This window comes from Syngnathus floridae, chromosome 4 (genome assembly GCF_059516105.1).
Source record: "Syngnathus floridae isolate MCC-2025c chromosome 4, RoL_Sflo_1.0, whole genome shotgun sequence".
Classification (NCBI taxonomy): Eukaryota; Metazoa; Chordata; class Actinopteri; order Syngnathiformes; family Syngnathidae; genus Syngnathus; species Syngnathus floridae.
The window spans coordinates 6,082,853-6,101,392 of NC_142416.1; the positions used below are offsets into that span (position 1 = coordinate 6,082,853).

General features: G+C 40.4%; 1 protein-coding gene across 7 annotated transcripts in view; it reads right to left on the reverse strand.

Annotated features, from left to right (window-relative positions):
- The window catches only part of wdr17 (WD repeat domain 17), a 53,742-nt gene that overhangs the window by 32,093 nt on the left and 3,109 nt on the right, over window positions 1-18,540 (reverse strand). For all 7 annotated transcript variants that reach the window (XR_015857939.1, XR_015857940.1, XM_088373159.1 and 4 more), the window contains exons 2-7: window positions 11,113-11,241; window positions 10,142-10,325; window positions 9,833-10,063; window positions 9,550-9,660; window positions 8,205-8,345; window positions 7,038-7,160 (exon numbers count right to left, since the gene is read on the reverse strand). Coding sequence is in view for 5 of the 7 variants with exons in the window: in XM_088373159.1 (XP_088229285.1) it covers window positions 7,038-7,160; window positions 8,205-8,345; window positions 9,550-9,660; window positions 9,833-10,063; window positions 10,142-10,325; window positions 11,113-11,241 (919 nt within the window). In the remaining 2 variants the exon portion in view is untranslated. The remainder of the gene's footprint in view (window positions 1-7,037; window positions 7,161-8,204; window positions 8,346-9,549; window positions 9,661-9,832; window positions 10,064-10,141; window positions 10,326-11,112; window positions 11,242-18,540) is intronic.

Genomic DNA, 18,540 nt, shown 5'->3' on the forward strand with positions numbered 1-18,540 from the left:
GCCCCAGTGCGACTCCTTTAGTTGGTACTTTTTGCTACGTGTTTTCCCTCGTAAGAGGCGTTTTGATTTGTACTTTTAGCCTTTTGACTCGCCTCAGTGCGACACCTTTTGTTTGTACTTTTTGCCACGTGTTTTCCCTCGCAAGAGGCGATTTGATTTGTACTTTTGCTCAGTGTGCTTGCTGGAATAAAACCCAGAAAGAAACGACTCTGCATCCGAGTCCTCCGTCTTGTCCCCGGCCTGACAAACACATTGGTACTGCTTACTTATGTTTCCCTTCCATATCGATCCGTAAATTTACTCGAAACATTAACGGAGCAGCCTATTTTGAAATGAAATAGCCCCATGAGCCTCAGCTCGCAGACTCCCATGAGCCTCAGCAAAGTGTCATGGTGGCCCCCTGTAAACAATCACATTTCTCATGTCAAGTTGAATAACGACAATAACAATTGTGCGTCTCCCTAGACTGTACTTGTACACTTCAACAACATGACTCCATTACAACAACTGAATCATTTCCTTGACTCCCGACATACAACGCGTTCGCACATGCGCAGTAGGAAAAGCATATAACAAATGCATATAGCAAACGCATAGTAGGAAAAGCATAACAAACTCCCCTTTTTTCTTTAAAGAAAAGCAGTGCAAAGAAAATATTTCCTTCCATTTTTTTACCTTAACATATAATCAAATTTAAGGTTTCAGCTTTAATAACAAGAGTAGAACAGTATGAACAAAAAGTTTTTTGTGTCAAGTCCATTTAGGTTTTAAGCTGCCATACACCTTCACTGAGGGCCCCTTTCTTGGTCAAACACTCGAGTTGCTCCTTAGTCGCTGACCACAAGATCTGCTGAATAGTCCCAGAGCGGAGTAGTTCCTTCGTACTGCTGATCTCGAGTCTGAGTCTTTTCTCTGTTACAGATTTGGTGGATTTGATGGCATCAAAAAGAGAGTGGTTGTCGGTTACACAAACAATAGGCAAATTGTTTCGTTTACAGTCACCTGTGGTGAGCTCTGGATACAGTGTGGCTATGAAGACTGCACTGTCAATACCGTCTCCAAATGCCAAAGTCTCTCCTGCTAAAGTGCTTCGAACAACTCTCCTAATCCTCTTTAGCCAGCATATAGGTGAGAATCTTCCAGTTTCTCCCATAAGCATGATGAGATCTGGAAGATTTCCCATGGACAAATCACTGAACACCACCAGCTTTAGGGAGCTGTCTTTTCCCAAGTACTGAAACTTCAAAGTCACGTCCTCTGACTTAACATGGCAGTCTGTACATAAGTCAACATGCTCAGTTGGACCCAGCTGAAGATTGTCCACTTGTCCTAAGTCCACTGATCTAGTTGTGCCAGCAATTTCCTCAGGTTCTGTATACTGTAAGTTGTACCAGTTTTTGTATGTTCCAGTGGAATTTCCTGCCCGGCTGAGGATTTTTCCGGTTTGTGCTTGGCCACTTACACTGTCTGTATATGTGACCACCTGTCCAGTTTTCAGCTTTAGTCCTTCAATAATAGTATTTGAACGTGCTGTACATTTCTTCATTATTAAATTCACCCCCATTGTCAGTGAACAGTCTGCGTGGCGGGCCATGAACACTTATCCAGCAGTGAATAAAGTGCTTCATAATTTCTTTGGGTTTCTTTGTGGTAATAACGCTCCCTGCACTGAATCTTGTGAAGTGGTCAATGGCATGCAAATACCACACCCCTGGCTCTAGCTCATGTAAGTCCATAGCTACAGTTTCATTGTAGGCTGAGGCCATGGGTAAAGTCCCAAAAAGTTCCAATGATCATCGTCACACACACATCTGGGTGTGGTGAAATTTGTCCTCTGCATTTAACCCATCCCCATGTGATTTTGATCCATCCCCTGGGGGAGAGGGGAGCAGTGAGCAGCAGCGGTGCCGCGCTCAGGAATCATTTGGTGATTTAACCCCCAAATTCCAACCCTTAATGCTGAGTGCCAAGCAGGGAGGCAATGGGTCCCATTTTTATAGTCTTTGGTATGACCCGGCCGGGGTTTGAACCCACAACCTTCCAGCCTAAGGGCGGACACTCTACTACTAGGCCACTGAGCTGGTAGAGCTACTGCTGGCGTTTGCTTTGGTTTACTACACCTGATGCATGTCTCACAGTTCTTTACAATTTCATGCAGGATTGTGATGCACTCCTCATCAGTATTACCTGAGCAGGTCAGTAGTTTTTTCAGTCTGTCAACTGAGGCATGTCCAAACTGTTTGTGCAATTTCAATAGCACCTTTTGTTTCTCTTGTTTTGTCATATGTTCTGTTACAATAAGAATGTCGTTTTCATTTAGTATGTCACTTCCATCTGGGGTATTTTTGTCCCTCAAGTTCACACAATAATGTCCTGATGATGTTAATTCAAGTTTCACTGGTTGCTTGAACATTATGGCCTTGTCATTCTCAATGTCCAAAACAGCACCAGCTTTTTTCAGTGAAGTCTTGCTTAACAGCAAAGAGATATCGGCTGGGACAACTTCTGTCTCAATTTGGCATTTAGTTTGTGCTATCACAGCTGGGATTTTCACTTTCTTTGTAGAATGGACAATTTTCCCATCACCAAACTTGAATGGTCTTGCACTTTTCACATCTTTCATTTTCAACAACTCATCTTGTGTTAGTTGACTAACATAATGATCAAGCCATTTTTCACCACACACTGTTCTGGTGCAAGCTATATCAATTACAGCAGATCCTAGAGACTCCACCATGAAAATCTCTGTTTTAGTCAATGCATCTTTAGACAATAAGGTCATGTTGTATTCACCAACTTCCATTTGTTGTTCTTCTATTAGTTTAGCATGTTCATTTTTGTGGGGGCAGTCTTTTGCCCAGTGATATAAACTTTGGAAGACTGCACATCTCGTCCTTCTACCTCGAACAGCTGCTTGTTGTCGCGGATTTGACCTACTTTCTCTCCTGCCGGAAAACCTTGTGACATGCGTGAAGCTGGCCCCCCACCCCACGCAAAATTTAAGGAAAATAGTCTGTTTCGTTTGTGCTTCGTTTGTGCTGGTTTGTGCAGCAAAAATGTTCGTTTGTGCTGCTTCGGTTTTTTAGTTATAAAAGATTATTTTATAGGTCATCCAGAGTTCACCCAGCACCCCATCTGCTCCAAATGAACTCAAAATGGTACCGTTCGTTTGTGCTTCGTTTGTGCTGGTTTGTGCAGCAAAAATTTTTGTTTGTGCTGCTTCCGTTTCGTAGATATTACACTTTTATTTTATAGCAATGACGTCACCCAGCCCCCTATTTTCCTCCAAATGGACCCAAAATGGTACCGTTCATTTGTGCTTCGTTTGTGCTGGTTTGTGCAGCAAAAAGTTTTGTTTGTGCTGCTTCCGTTTCGGAGATATTACACATTTCATTCATAGCGATGACGTCACCGTGAAGATGGCCCCCCATTTTCCTCCAAATGGACCCAAAATGGTACCGTTCGTTTGTGCTGGTTTGTGCAGCAAAAATTTTCGTTTGTGCTACTTCGGTTTCGTAGATATTACACATTTCATTTATAGCGATGACGTCACCGTGAACCTGGCCCCCCCTTTTCCTCCAAACGGACCCAAAATGGTACCGTTCGTTTGTGCTTCGTTTGTGCTGGTTTGTGCAGCAAAATTTTTTGTTTGTGCTGCTTCGGTTTCGGAGATATTACACATTTATTTTCTAGCGATGATGTCACCCAGCCCCCCATTTTCCTCCAAATGGACCCAAAATGGTACCGTTCGTTTGTGCTTCGTTTGTGCTTCGTTTGTGCTGGTTTGTGCAGCAAAAATTTTCGTTTGTGCTGCTATGGTTTTTTTAGTTATGAAAGATTATTTTATAGGTCATCCAGAGTTCACCCAGCCTCCCATCTGCTCCAAATGAACCCAAAATCTCACATCTTTGATTTTCAACAACTCATCTTGTGTTAGTTGACTAACATAATGATCAAGCCATTTTTTCACCACACACTGTTCTGGTGCAAGCTGTATCAATTACAGCAGATCCTAGAGACTCCACCATGAAAATCTCTGTTTTAGTCAATGCATCTTTAGACATTAAGGTAATGTTGTATTCATCAACTTCCATTTGTTGTTCTTCTATTAGTTTAGCATGTTCATTTTTGTGGGGGCAGTCTTTTGCCCAGTGATATAAACTTTGGCAGACTGCACATCTCGTTCTTCTACCTCGAACAGCTGCTTGTTGTCGCGGATTTGACCTACTTTACTTGACCTAATTGTTGCGTTAATTAATTTTGGAACAGACATAGACTCATCAGATATTTAGGTTGCAGTGAACCTTTTTCACGTCAGATGTAATTGACAAAAATGATCATATAGGCTTATTGATAACAAGGAAATTAATCAATGAGCACGATAAAAAAATAATTACAGAAATATCCTCGTACTAAAAGCCATTTCCCGCAGTGAAAGTTTTCTGTAAGCTAAAAAAAAAAGAAAAGGCTAAGGCTTGTATTCGTTCTGCATCAGGAGCATTCCAGGAGCTTGAAATTCGCGACGAAATACGGTGACGTCATCGCTAGAAAATTAATTAGTAATATCTGCAAAACCGTGCCAGCACAAACGAAACTTTTTGCAGCACAAACCAGCACAAACGAACGGTACCATTTTGGGTCCATTTGGAGGAAAATGGGGGGCCAGCTTCATGGTGACGTCATCGCTATGAATGAAATGTGTAATATCTACGAAACCGAAGCAGCACAAACGAAAATTTTTGCTGCACAAACCAGCACAAACGAAGCACAAACGAACGGTACCATTTTGGGTCCATTTGGAGGAAAATGGGGGGCCAGGTTCACGGTGACGTCATCGCTATAAATGAAATGTGTAATATCTACGAAACCGAAGCAGCACAAACGAAAATCTTTGCTGCACAAACCAGCACAAACGAACGGTACCATTTTGGGTCCATTTGGAGGAAAATGGGGGGCCAGCTTCACGGTGACGTCATCGCTATGAATGAAATGTGTAATATCTCCAAAACCGAAGCAGCACAAACGAAACTTTTTGCTGCACAAACCAGCACAAACGAACGGTACCATTTTGGGTCCATTTGGAGGGGAATGGGGGGCTGGGTGACGTCATCGCTATAAAATAAAAGTGTAATATCTACGAAACGGAAGCAGCACAAACGAAATTTTTTGCTGCACAAACCAGCACAAACGAAGCACAAACGAACGGTACCATTTTGGGTTCATTTGGAGCAGATGGGGGGCTGGGTGAACTCTGGATGACCTATAAAATAATCTTTTATAACTAAAAAAACCGAAGCAGCACAAACGAACATTTTTGCTGCACAAACCAGCACAAACGAAGCACAAACGAAACAGACTATTTTCCTTAAATTTTGCGTGGGGTGGGGGGCAAGCTTCACGCAGGTAACCTTGTGAAGTAGGCATCGTTAGTTGCATCTCCGCTCACCTGCAGTGCACCAACTCCGCCTTGTGGCGTATTGTCGCTGAATATCTTCTTCAAGGCAGCCTTCATATTGTCAAACGTGAGGCTTGGACAAGCGGTAAGTGCCAACTGTTTGTCTTTAATATAAATTCCCGCAGTGTCTAGCAGCTTGAACGCTAACACCGCATCTGGTAACTCCATTTTGAACTGGCGAATTCTGTTGTACCTCCGTTCAAACTCGACAATGTAGTCCGCCATTGAAATGCCCGTGTCTTTCGTTATCCGGTCGAACTCCGTATAGTCCTCGTATTGGCGGTCCTTTGCTTCTTTCAAAAACACCGAGTCCAGTTTTCCCCAAAGTGTAGTCATTCCATCATCTGTATTCAAACCCCCTGTGGATACTTTCAGCGCGCTGTCTCTCGCTCTTCCCGTAAGCGACAAGGCAACCGCCAAAGCCTGCTTCTTTTTATCCAAGTCCGTAACAAGTCTCCATATTTCGACTTTATTTTTCCAACTTTTGTAAGACTTCTTCTCATCAAACGCTGGCGGAACTTTGTAATTACCAGCGGCCATCCTCTACTACCATGTGAATTTGAATAACGACGATAACAACAACTGTGCGTCTCACTAGACTTTACTTGTACACTTCAACAACGTGACTGAATAACTAAATCATTTCCTTGACTCCCGACATACAACGCGTCCACACATGCGCAGTAGGAAAAGCATATAACAAATGCATATAGCAAACGCATAGTAGGAAAAGCATAACATCTCAAACGCTCTCCCATTAAAGTGATCAGAACCGACTAAAGACTGATTTAACACATTGGTGCTGCTTATTTTTGATTCCGTTGGATACTGATCCATAAACTTACTCGAAAACATTAACGGAACAGCCTATTTTGAAATGAAATAGCCTCGCGGGTACAACAGCTATTCAGTGACGCCCCCTGACCACGGTTGCCGTAATGCTGGGAAGCGATGCGATCTTGTAATTTACTAGTCGTACTAAAACGTACTGAAACATTTTGGCAGGGCGCTGTGTACAACCAGTATGGATCAACAAATTCATCAATTGATCCATATATAATGCGCTCTGCATTATAAGGCGCACTGTGGTTTTTTTTAGTACATTTTAAGTTTTTAAGTGTGCCCAATAGTGCGGAAAATACGGTAGTTCCTGCTTGTATTATGAATGATGTGTTTGGCATTTAACTATATGTGTGCATTTTCACGAAACCGTGACTGTGATGGTACAATAAACAATAACTTCTCAGCCTTGTTGTTTCTTGCTAAGGTGTGAAAGTAATGCATTTGATTGACGTTGATGGTGTGAATCAAACTTTATTTAGAAAATTCCTGTAAAAGTTTCTTTCAGGTTATTTAATTTGTTCTTTTGGTATATAGTTCAGAGAATTAATTTTATTTGGGTAGCAATTGAACTAAGAGTACTCCATCTATGTGAAAATGGCAGGGACGCCACAATATCAAAATTCTCCGCAAGATGTGGGGGTTCCCAGAGAGTGACCAATGATTGCCGTAGCCACCAAAGAGCACCGCCTCTGCATATGTTAAGCATATTTGTTTCTTAAGGTCATTTTTTGAATTGTACCTCTCTTTGCAAGGGGAGAGTTGAGAACATGTAAAGCATGAAAGCCCGTCTTCTTCAGTTTGAAACTGTCCAATGGAGTAGAGCGAGACACATTCCATATCCTCAATACTCCAACCTGGGAGTCTGAAAGAGACAGGGTTATGCTAGCTAAAAATATATTTTATCTAAAACATTAATGGTGTACATTATGAGCTTCATTCAATTACAAATGTAAAGAACCTGCTCTCTTAAAGGTTATGAGCTCCATTCAATTACAAATGTGAAGAGACATTACCTGAGAGTCGAGACATGATGGCCTATTTTGCACTATCAAGCTCAGTTTATGTATTTTTTTTAATCAGGAAAATGAAAACAGTTTCCCTACCCGCATGTCTGGGTGGTACGAATCTGAAATTGTTCGGCTAATATTGTTTGTTTTGCCATCAAAAGCTAATTCTGGCTCGACAAGCCATAGAAACTACAGTGCGCAAACTGTTGTCTGTTTGCCTGTCTCACTGTCTGAAAACTATGCTCAATCGTCACCAAAATTCATCAGCACATTCCTCCAATTGGAATGTCTACTTGAACCTGTAAAAATAATTTCAAAAATGATCAGCACAATATATTCAGTTTTGTAGAGGTGACAGTAAGTTTTGCTCATAGGCGCTCACATTTGAGCAAGTAAATATGGAATATTGTGCAAAATGCTTTCATATTTGCACAGGTTGAAAAGTGAACAAGAGCAGGAATGCCCATATGATTTTTGCTGCCAATTAATCCTCATTTCAGACACTGTGACAACAGAACATGACAAACAAAGCCTGAAAACAATACACATTACAACTCTTGTCTCCCTCTTGTGACGTAGACAGGGTAAAATGGGAAAAAAAACAGGAAGCTGAACCCCAAAAGTTGATGGGTCAGTTTGTTATATATCTCACCCCAAAAAAGCCCGAAAGATTATTTTACTGGCGTAAGTTTTGTTGATGACATCGTATACCTATTATATAAATGGCAATGTTTTGTTTGCTGGACTGCCGCTTTAATGACAAAAACTGATTGCTCCATTTTGCAGTTACAGTATATATGTTAAAACCTGAAATGTAAGTCTTAGGCAAAATACCATATGTGGCAGTAAACAAATATCAAGGCACAGGGGAACACACCATACCCATTGTTTTTGTTTACCTCCAGTGATGAACATGCCGGGGGCAGAGGGAATCCATGCAAGACACTGAACTGATGCAGCAGCCGAGGGAAAGCAGAAAGATGTAATACAAGCCAAGGCCTCACTGTCCACCAGCCTGATGCCATTATTGATGTTGGACACTGTCAAAAAGAGTCACTGTTACATTTTGCTTCATGAATACACTAAGTATTAAATGACTTGTACCCCTGATGGGAAAGTCGCAACAACAGCAGCAGCAAAATTGCTTGCAATAAAACTATGGAATTGATTTGGCGTTTTTTTTTTTTTTTGTTCCAAATGCCTAACTTCAGTATAATCCCATATTGCATTGCGGCCAGCGGTACAATCTGGGTCTGTCACTTATTGCACACCTTGGTAAAATAGAGATAAATGGTCCTCGCGGCAAAGGTTGGACGGGTTAGACAACAGCTAGAATTTGGCCCCATTCATGATAACTCATTGAATTCTTCAGCACTTTTGACGGGGATAGGGTTGTTACAAACAATAGACATGCAGCTACGATGCAAGCCATGTGTATCAATTTATAATTGAAGCAGGTTTTCACATCAACTGCCATTTCCCCCCTTGAGTTGGTCTGTAACTGTCAGAGACAGTTCCAAACAAAATGGTTGTTACACCATCTCATCCAAGTCCGCAAATTATAAATCAATTATATATATATATATAAGTATAGAGAAAGTAAGATCAAACCTTCTTACGTATATGACGTACCACTCAGATTTAAAAAAAATCCATTACACTTTAAAAAATCAGCAGCATGCATTAGAAAGGGATGATAAGTTATTGATTAAATGACAAGTAATGATATGCAATAATCATTTAGTTTATCTTCATTTACATGCAATCGGACGACGCGACATACGGCTACAGAGATGTATTTATCCTCAATATACGTATATGACAAAACAGCAGGGTGCTTCCATTTTCAAATTATTGGGCTACACGTCTCAATAGCTATTGAAATCACAGCTTTTGTAATGAGTGAATTGCATTTTGTCAAACTGCAATTATATTGCAAATGCATCATTCAGCCCTACTTCTAACTCTATCTGAATACTTTTGTAACCAAATCTTCCCAACCCTGGATTTAATACACATGAAAAAATAAAAAGTGGGGAAATATGACTGCTCATGGAATCAATGCCAGTCTTCTACATCTGCACTTCTTGCTATATTTCTCCAAGCTGTGTCTTAATGTCAGTCAACTTTTATGATTACAGCCACCAGGCTGAAATCAACACTCATTTCCCATTTCTTAAAAGCTGTGGTCTGCAAATATAATGGACAAAAATGTGATGAGTCATAATTCTTAATTTGCCCAACCTAATAAGTAGGATGTTGACAAAGGGTCCCACTCCAGGGCACTGACTGGGTCCTCTTCATCCGTTCCCTCTAAAGACTCAGGGCGCAAGACGTGCTTTTGACTTTTACATCCTACAAATAGGAAAAAGTGGAAGTTGAAGAGGTGTGTGTGTGTGTGTGTGTGTGTGTGTGTGTGTGTGCGTGCGTGCGTGCGTGCGTGCGCGCGCGTTTGCTGCTAGGAACAGCGCAAAAAATTGTTGAAAGTGCATGGGGGGGGGGGGGGACATGGGGGAAACATTCATACCTGGCTGAAAAATAGACAAACTCCCATCTGTGTGTCCAAATACCAGTTTTCCCTTTTTGCTTGGGTGCCATCTGAAGAGACAGATATCAGACAGAAAAGAGTGGGCCTCTTTATGTACTGTCACTCCAGAGTCAGAATTTCCAGCGACCCAAATATAAAGAGGGCCACGTTGAGGGACAAATGCCACACCATCAGCTGAATTCCAGCACCAGCTCACTGCAGCAGGGACACCTGAAAGAAAGAACAAACTGTGATGGTGGAAAAACCCTCTGACAATAAAACATAGCTTGGATCAGCCATCGATGGTACCTTTAGTGTTGTCTAGTCGTGCTACAGCCTTTTGCTCAGCTACATTCCACACAATGAGCAGGTTATCAGCTGAAGCCGATGCAAATAGATCAGGGTTATCTGGACACCAACTGATGGCTGTTATAGTCTTTTTGTGTTCTGCCATGATGGACTTCAACTTGAATTCATTATACTGCTGATCCAACTACAAGAGACAGATATAAATAATATAAAGTTAGAGTTCAGTAGTGTGATATTGGTTTTCAGTGAAGTTTGGATGTCTGATTTTCATAATGAGATAATAATATTGATACTAAAATCAACATTGCTTTGTATGTTACATAAAGAATGTAATCACGTATCATGCAAGCATCTCTGGTCACCATTCCATTTGTTGTTCAACTGATACTACTAAACATCCATTCATCCATACATTTTCTGTACCGCTTTGTCCCCACGGGGGTCGCAGGCGTGCTGGAGCCTATCCTAGCTGTCATCAGGCAGTAGGCGGGGGACACCCTGAACTAGTTGCCAGCCAATCAATTACTGAACAATAAATAGATATATAGGTACAATGGATGGATTGCTGGATGCCGTAATTTCAACAAATGTTGTATTTTGTGTGCGTACATGTTTGCTCTTAAAATCATAAAATCATCTGGATGTATGTAGTTAGTGTTTTTGGATGGATGGATGGATGGATGGATGGATGGATGGATGGATGGATGGATGGATGGATGGATGGATGGATGGATGGATGGATGGATGGATGGATGGATGGATGGATGGATGGATGGATGGATGGATGGATGGATGGATGGATGGATGGATGGATGGATGGATGGATGGATGGATGGATGGATGGATGGATGGATGGATGGATGGATGGATGGATGGATGGATGGATGGATGGATGGATGGATGGATGGATGGATGGATGGACTTGGTATCACAGTGAGACAGGTTAAAATATTAGTGTACACATAGTTTACCTGGTAGATATATATGGCAAGAGTAGCACAATAGGCGAAACGGTCTCCACTTGCTGCACATACGTCGTTATTCCAAGGCTGACAGCCTGCTGCAAGCAATCCCACCTGTTTCACCTTAGCCATCTTTGCCTAGACAAATATACATGAAAAAACAACATGAAAGGAAGTCAAGTTCACGCACATGTGGCTTAAACAGATGGACCCAAACCACACAATCCTACTTGTTAGGTCATCACAACAGCAGTGCTTCTAATATGTAATTTTACTTTTGATACATGCTGATTTTCACAGTGCAGTGTAATATACCTCTATTTGTTGAAGGTATTCTTTTACAAAACGGTCTTATTGTAACTTACCGTATTTTCCGGACTATAAGTCGCTCCGGAGTATAAGTCGCACCAGCCATAAAATGCCCCAAAAAGTGAAAAAAAACATATATAAGTCGCTCCGGAGTATAAGTCGCATTTTGGGGGCAATTTATTCGACAAAATCCCACACCAAAAACAGTCATGAACGAGCAACAACAGGCTAAACGATAGCAACAACAGGCTAAACGATAGGTATGCTAACGTGACAAACACAAACAAAGAGCTGAGAACGGGCCTGACGTAACATATAGAGTGATTAAGGACAACTATTACATAAATAACATGTTTATAAAACCATCGGTGTCACTCCAATTCATTAAATAGCAACAACAGGCTATACGATAGGTATGCTAACGTGACAAACACAAACAAAGAGCTGAGAACGGGCCTGACGTAACATATAGAGTGATTAAGGACAACTATTACATGAATAACATGTTTATAAAACCATCGGTGTGACTTCAATTCATTAAATCCATCGATCGTTCTTTGTCAACAATGGGTGCACACGGCTGAGGGCGCTTGCATTTCAAAATATTCCACAGGCTCATATAACGATAGATAAACTATATTTCAAATAACTATAATACAAGCCAATAATATTATCAAACCATCCGTGCATTTTAATTCCATTAAATCCATCGATCAAATTCCTCGTCCTTTGTCAACATCGCCGCGCGTGCACCCTGACGTCAGCCTCGTCTTTATTCCACAGATCTACTACATAACTATATTGTAGCGTTAACAAAGTACAAGGATAGACGTGGGTTTGGTAAACGGCTCTTTATTAAACAAAACAAACTTCCAAGCGTGTGGCGGCGTGGACTTCCAGACAGACCGGGCGTGCGTAATGGCCATGTCCGAGCCCCGCGCACCGTTCGCGGACAACCACTCGGCCGAGCGCCGGCCCCCGACTCAGTAGAGTAGGACCGGGCATGCGTAAAAGCCATAATAGTTTTTCAAACCTTCTATGTCACTCCAAATCCTTAATTCCTTCAAACTCTTTGTCCTCCGTGTCACTTAGAAATGATCACCGCTAATGATGCCGGTAGTCCTTGTGTGGGCACGTTTGTATGTAAACAACCGCCGCGCCGCGCTACTGACGTCACTTGAAATAGTAATCCATTGGTACATCACGGTTCTCCAAACTTTCTTTCTGCTGCTCGATTACTGTTTTCAGCTGCATATTTTACAACTTGAAGTTTGTAACCTGCAAAATATGAGTTTCTTTTTGGTGCCATTTTTCTTAAGCCCACCCAGTTGATGAGTCACGGCCAACGGTGAAATTTAGAGCGTCCTCATCCAGTTTTGTCTGAAAATATAATTTTTTTGGTTGTTTTATCAAAGTCAAAGTCTGCTTTATCGTTGATTTTTTTTTTTTATATACTATGACACGCAAAGAGATTGAAATTGCGTTTCCACTATCCCTTGGTACACATATGCATACAAGTAAATAAGAGTGTTGAATAAATGATAAATAAACAAATAATAATAAATAATAATAATAAATATAATAGGAGCAAAAATGGAGCAAGTGTACATACAGCAGACAGTGGACTTGGATATGGTGCTTTAAAGTGTTAATTGCTTTATTTGATGTTTTCTCTATTTTTTATGTTTTGAATATGTTCAAGATAAAGATATAAAAGCATGTGAAGTGATCAACTATACTAAAAATAACATGGGAAGTGGTCAACTATACTTGTAAGTGATGTCTTAATGATCAAGTAAAAATTTGTGAAAAAAAAACATATATAAGTCGCTCCTGAGTATAAGTCGCCCCCCCACCCAAACTATGAAAAAAACCGCGACTTATAGTCCGGAAATTACGGTATATCTTATATCAAACTCACATTCACAACTATGGGTATTGGGTAATTTCAGATCTTCATTTAATTATGAGGAGAACTCAGAAAACTTGAGGCAAAATTTAAAAGCATTACTGTGAGGTTGTAAAAGAGAGAAAGAAAATCAACCATTTATAATTTTAAGTTTTTATCAACCTCAACATTTCTAATTTGGTAATAATACTGGTAACTATGGGGCAATACAACACTTACTTTCGCCTACGTGTAAGTATATAATAACAATAATGAATCTCCCTTAACGAATCTCAAAGCTTTTGTCTGATTTCATGTACCATATTTTCCGGACTATAAGTCGCTCCGCAGTACAAGTCGCACCAGCCATAAAATGCATAATACAGAAGAAATAAAACATGAGTCGCACCGGAGCACAAGTCACATTTTTGGGAGATCTTTATTTGACAACATCCAACACCAAGAACAGACATGAACAGGCTAAACGATACTGTATGCTAACATTACATAAACACAAATAAGGAACTGAGGACGTGCCTGACGTAACATTAAGTTATTCAAATAACTATAACATAAATAACACGTTTATCAAACCCTCTGTGTCACTCCAAATCATTGAATCCATTGAAATCTTCGTCCTTTGTGTCTCATAAATAACTCCACTGACTCCGGAAGTCAGTTGATGCGGTGCTGACGTCAGACTCGTCGTCATTTACGGTTCCAGTTATTCCAAAGGCCAATACAACTATATATAAACTATATATAAAATAATTATGGCATAAATAATAATTTTATAGTACCATCCGTGTCACTCCAAATCATTAAATTCATCGAAATCTTCATCCTCTGTGTCAAATGCCGCTGCTGACTCCGAAAGTACATGCGGCGCTGACGTCGGACTCGCCATCAGTTGTGGTTCCAATTATTCCACAGACATATTCTCGGGGACCAATTCAAGATGAGGAAACTGTAGCTCAACCTCCTTGAAGACACTGCCAGGACAATCGAGGGCACCTCCGACATCCATTTTTTCATTGATTTTCATACTATGTATGACTTGTGCCCTCTCTGCATCCATTACAACCTGATCCTGATAGGGGGATCCTTCCATCTGTGGTCCCTTCTCAAGGTTTCTCATTTTCCCCTGGCAGGGTTTTTTTTGAGTATTTCCTTGCCCTTTTGGGAGCTTAAGATCAGGGGATGCTTTGAGAATAATTGTCAATTTTTGTCTATGTGAAGCCCTTTGAGACTGTTTGTGATTTAGGGCTATACAAATAAACTTGACTTGACTTGACTTGCATATATAACTATATTGCACTGTTAATTGTACTAAGTTCATCTTGTTTTTCCTTTTTTTAATCACTTCACTGGTTTCTTTTATATCAAACAAATTGTTTTAGGTTCATTACCTGACATGTTTCGGCGGTTTCTTCCACCTTCACTACCGTTACTGAAGCACCATGCAAGTCGTGGGTTTGGTAACCGGCTCTTTATTTCACAAGACAAGAATTCAACACACAAGCCAACAACAATCATCTCCTCCCCCCTGTGGCCTCACGGCCTCCCTAGGCAATCGAAAACTACTGAACCCAAACGATATACAAGTTGCTACACTAAATAAACTACTACCGTAATTTTCGGACTAAAAGTCGCTCCGGAATATACGTCGCATTAGCCATAAAATGCACAATAACGTGAAAAAAAACATATAAGTCGCTCCGGAGTACAAGTCGCATTTTGGGGGAAATTTATTCGACAAAATCCAACACCAAGGAGAGACATGAACAAGCAACAACAGGCTAAACGATAGGTATGCTAACGTGACATAAACACAAACGAAGAGCTGAGAACGGGCCTGATGTAACAGAGTTATTCAAATAACTATTACATAAATAACACATTTATAAAACCATCTGTGTCACTCCAATTCATTAAATCCATCGATCGTCCTGTATGGAAACAACGCCGTGTATGCGCCGCGCCGATGACGTCAAAATATTCTAAATATTCCACAGGCCCATATAACGATATATAAAGTATATATCAAATAACTATCATATAAACAACAATATTGTCAAACCATCTGTGTCACTCCAAGTCATTAAATCCATCGATCAAATTCCTCGTCCTTTGTCAACAACGCCGCGTCAGCCTCGTCGTTATTCCACAGATCTAGTATATAACTACTATATTATAGCGTTAACAAAGTACAAGGAAAGACGTGGGTTTGGTAAACGTCTCTTTATTTAACAAAACAAGAGTTCAACGAGCCGACAAGTACTGAACTGTAACGATAAAAACATATACAAGTTGCTATACGAAATAAAATATATCAAATAACTATAACATAAATAGTTCACCACCACACGGCACCAAGCACCGGCATCGACTTCCAGGTGTGTGGCGGCGTGGACTTCTATCCCCGGAGGTGGCGCTTCAAGCCACGGAGGTGGAAGAGAGCTCCATAGAATAGGAACGTAAAAGCCATATGCGAGCCCCATCCACCGTCCCCGGACAGCCACCCGGCCGAGCGCCGGCCCACGACTTCCGTCCACGGAGGTGAAAGAGAGCTCCGTAGAGTAGGACCGGGCGTGAGTAGAAGCCATGTCCGAGACCCATCTACCGTCCCTGGACAGCCACCCGGCCGAGCGCCGGCCCCCGACTTCAATCCACAGAGGTGAAAGAAAGCTCCGTAGAATAGGACTGGGCGTGCGTAAAAGCCATAATAGTTTTTCAAACCTTCTGTGTCACTCCAAATCATTAAATCCTTCAAACTCTTCGTCCTCCGTGTCACTTACAAACAAAGCCGCTAATGATGCCGGTAGTACATGGGGCCCTTCGACATCCCGTGATCGAATATTTGTCCTTTATGTAAACAACCGCCGCGCCGCGCCACTGACGTCACTTGAAATTCAAATTACAGTAATCCCTTGCTACATCGCGGTTCGTTTATCGCAGTTTTTTTTTTCTTTTTTAATTTTGAAAATTTGTGAAAAAATTCACATATAATTCGCTCCTCAGTATAAGTCGCCCCCCCCACCCAAACTGTGGAAAAATACGCGATTTATAGTCCGAAAATTACGGTATATATCAAATAACTATAACATAAAATACAAGCTTATTGAACCGTCCGTATCACTCCAAATCATTAAATCCATCAAAATCTTCGTCCTCTGTGTCCATCTCTGTCGTCCGTGTTATAAACGACTCCGCTGACTCCGGAAGTCAGTGAATGGATTAAGACTCATTGTCAGTTGTGGTTCCAATTATTCCACAGGCCTAGTGCGACCTCATGCGGTTTAAAGTGGAAATAACATGTGAAGTCATATACTAGTAAGTATATATATACATATACTAGTAAGTAAATAATGTGTTAATGATCAAGCAATAATGTGTTAATAATTTCACATATAAGTTGCTCCTGATTATAAATCGCATCCCCGGCCAAAATGTGAAAAAAACTGCGATTTATAGTCCAGAAAATACGGTAATCATTGCTTTTTACCGGGTTTCAAATAAGTATTAACTGTCTTCAATTCCACTTCTATCACTTTTAGCACACATCACAATCCACACCGGAGCATCACGGTTTAAGTAGGGCAAGTTGATTACGAAGAGCTACAGTGTATGAAGAGGATTGCACTAATCTGAACAGTGATTGCCTAAAATAACTGCTCATCTGCTGTTTGAATACCGGTACGATGTGGAAATTCAAATAAAAACTATCAGTAATAAAGTTTATGAAGTCATTCAGAAGATTTAATTAGCCTTATATTAAACAACTGGAAATGTTTGGCAATGATGACGATTGATTAAAGTCTTATACTATATGATGAAATGCTTATATTAAAACAGATGGCTAAATTTAGTTACAGCATCGCAGCAAGGATAGGCTTCAGCACACCCACCACACTAGTGAGGAATTAAGTACATTTGCAAGACAATTAATGTAGTGGGTAATGTGATGTATTACGATGCCTATTAGCCGCACGACTACATAACAAGGAATTACCTAAATGTAAAAAAAAGATTCACAAATCACCAGTCAAAATAAATACTCAACATATACAAGTGTGGGAATTAAAAAATCTGTATTTTTTTATACTAGTTTACGACATAATATCAGTTGTTTATTGTTTGGGTATGTCATTTAGTCTTTTTTTTCTCTAAACATTTAATTCTACTTAAGACATTTTTAGTGCTGATTAATAGCTGAAATTGACTTATCCAAGATTGACTTCTGTAAGATTCTTCCTTAGTCCACACGCTTGTGCTCATTATTACTAATTTACAGCATGCATACCTGTAATTGTACTAAGTTCATCTTGTTTTTCCTTGTTTTAATCACTTCACTGGTTTCTTTTACATCAAACAAATTGTTTTAGGTTCTAGGTGATGAAGGCAGAAGAAACCGCCGAAACATGTCAGGTAAAGAACCTAAAACAATGTGTTTGATATAAAAGAAACCAGTGAAGTGATGCATACCTGTGTTTCAAAGTAGATTATTCAAACAAGCTATTTCTCGCTTTGTCACACCTAAAGATCTACATTATGTGATATTCAAAATGTGCAGCATACACAAACTAGACTGCAATTATAAATATACATAGCCAAAAGAATTATTGTAAATGGAAAGGGCAACTTCAATTCTTCAGGATCATGGAAATAATGAGAAAATTGCCTCGTGGTCTACATGAACAAAAGAACGATTTGATTATAAATATATAATTGAAACCATTAGTTTACATACACTATGCAAAAAGACAACACGTTTTCTTCTCACCATCTGAAATTAAATCAGACTAAAGCTCTCCTATTTCAGGTCATTTATGAGTACCAAAATTATTGCATTTTGCTAAATGCCACAATCATTTGAGAGAAGACTTTTATGTCACTTTCTTTGAGGTAAAAGGTTTGGTCCACAAAAAGAAATGCCATTAATAAACAACATGGGGAAGCCATGATGACTTTGGAAGCTTCTGGTAGGTTTACTGACATGTGAGCTAACTGAGGGCACACCTGGGGATTTATTGGAAGGCCACTCTTCAAACACTCTGCTTCCTTGTTTGAAATCATGGGAAAATCAAAAGAAATCAGCCAAGGCATCAGGGAGTGACGTGTGGAACTCCGCAAATCAGGTTCATCCACGAGTCCAATTTCCAGATGCTCGAAGGTGCCATGTTCATCCATTCAAACAAATATATGCGTGTAAACATCAGGGGAATGTCCATCCCTCACAG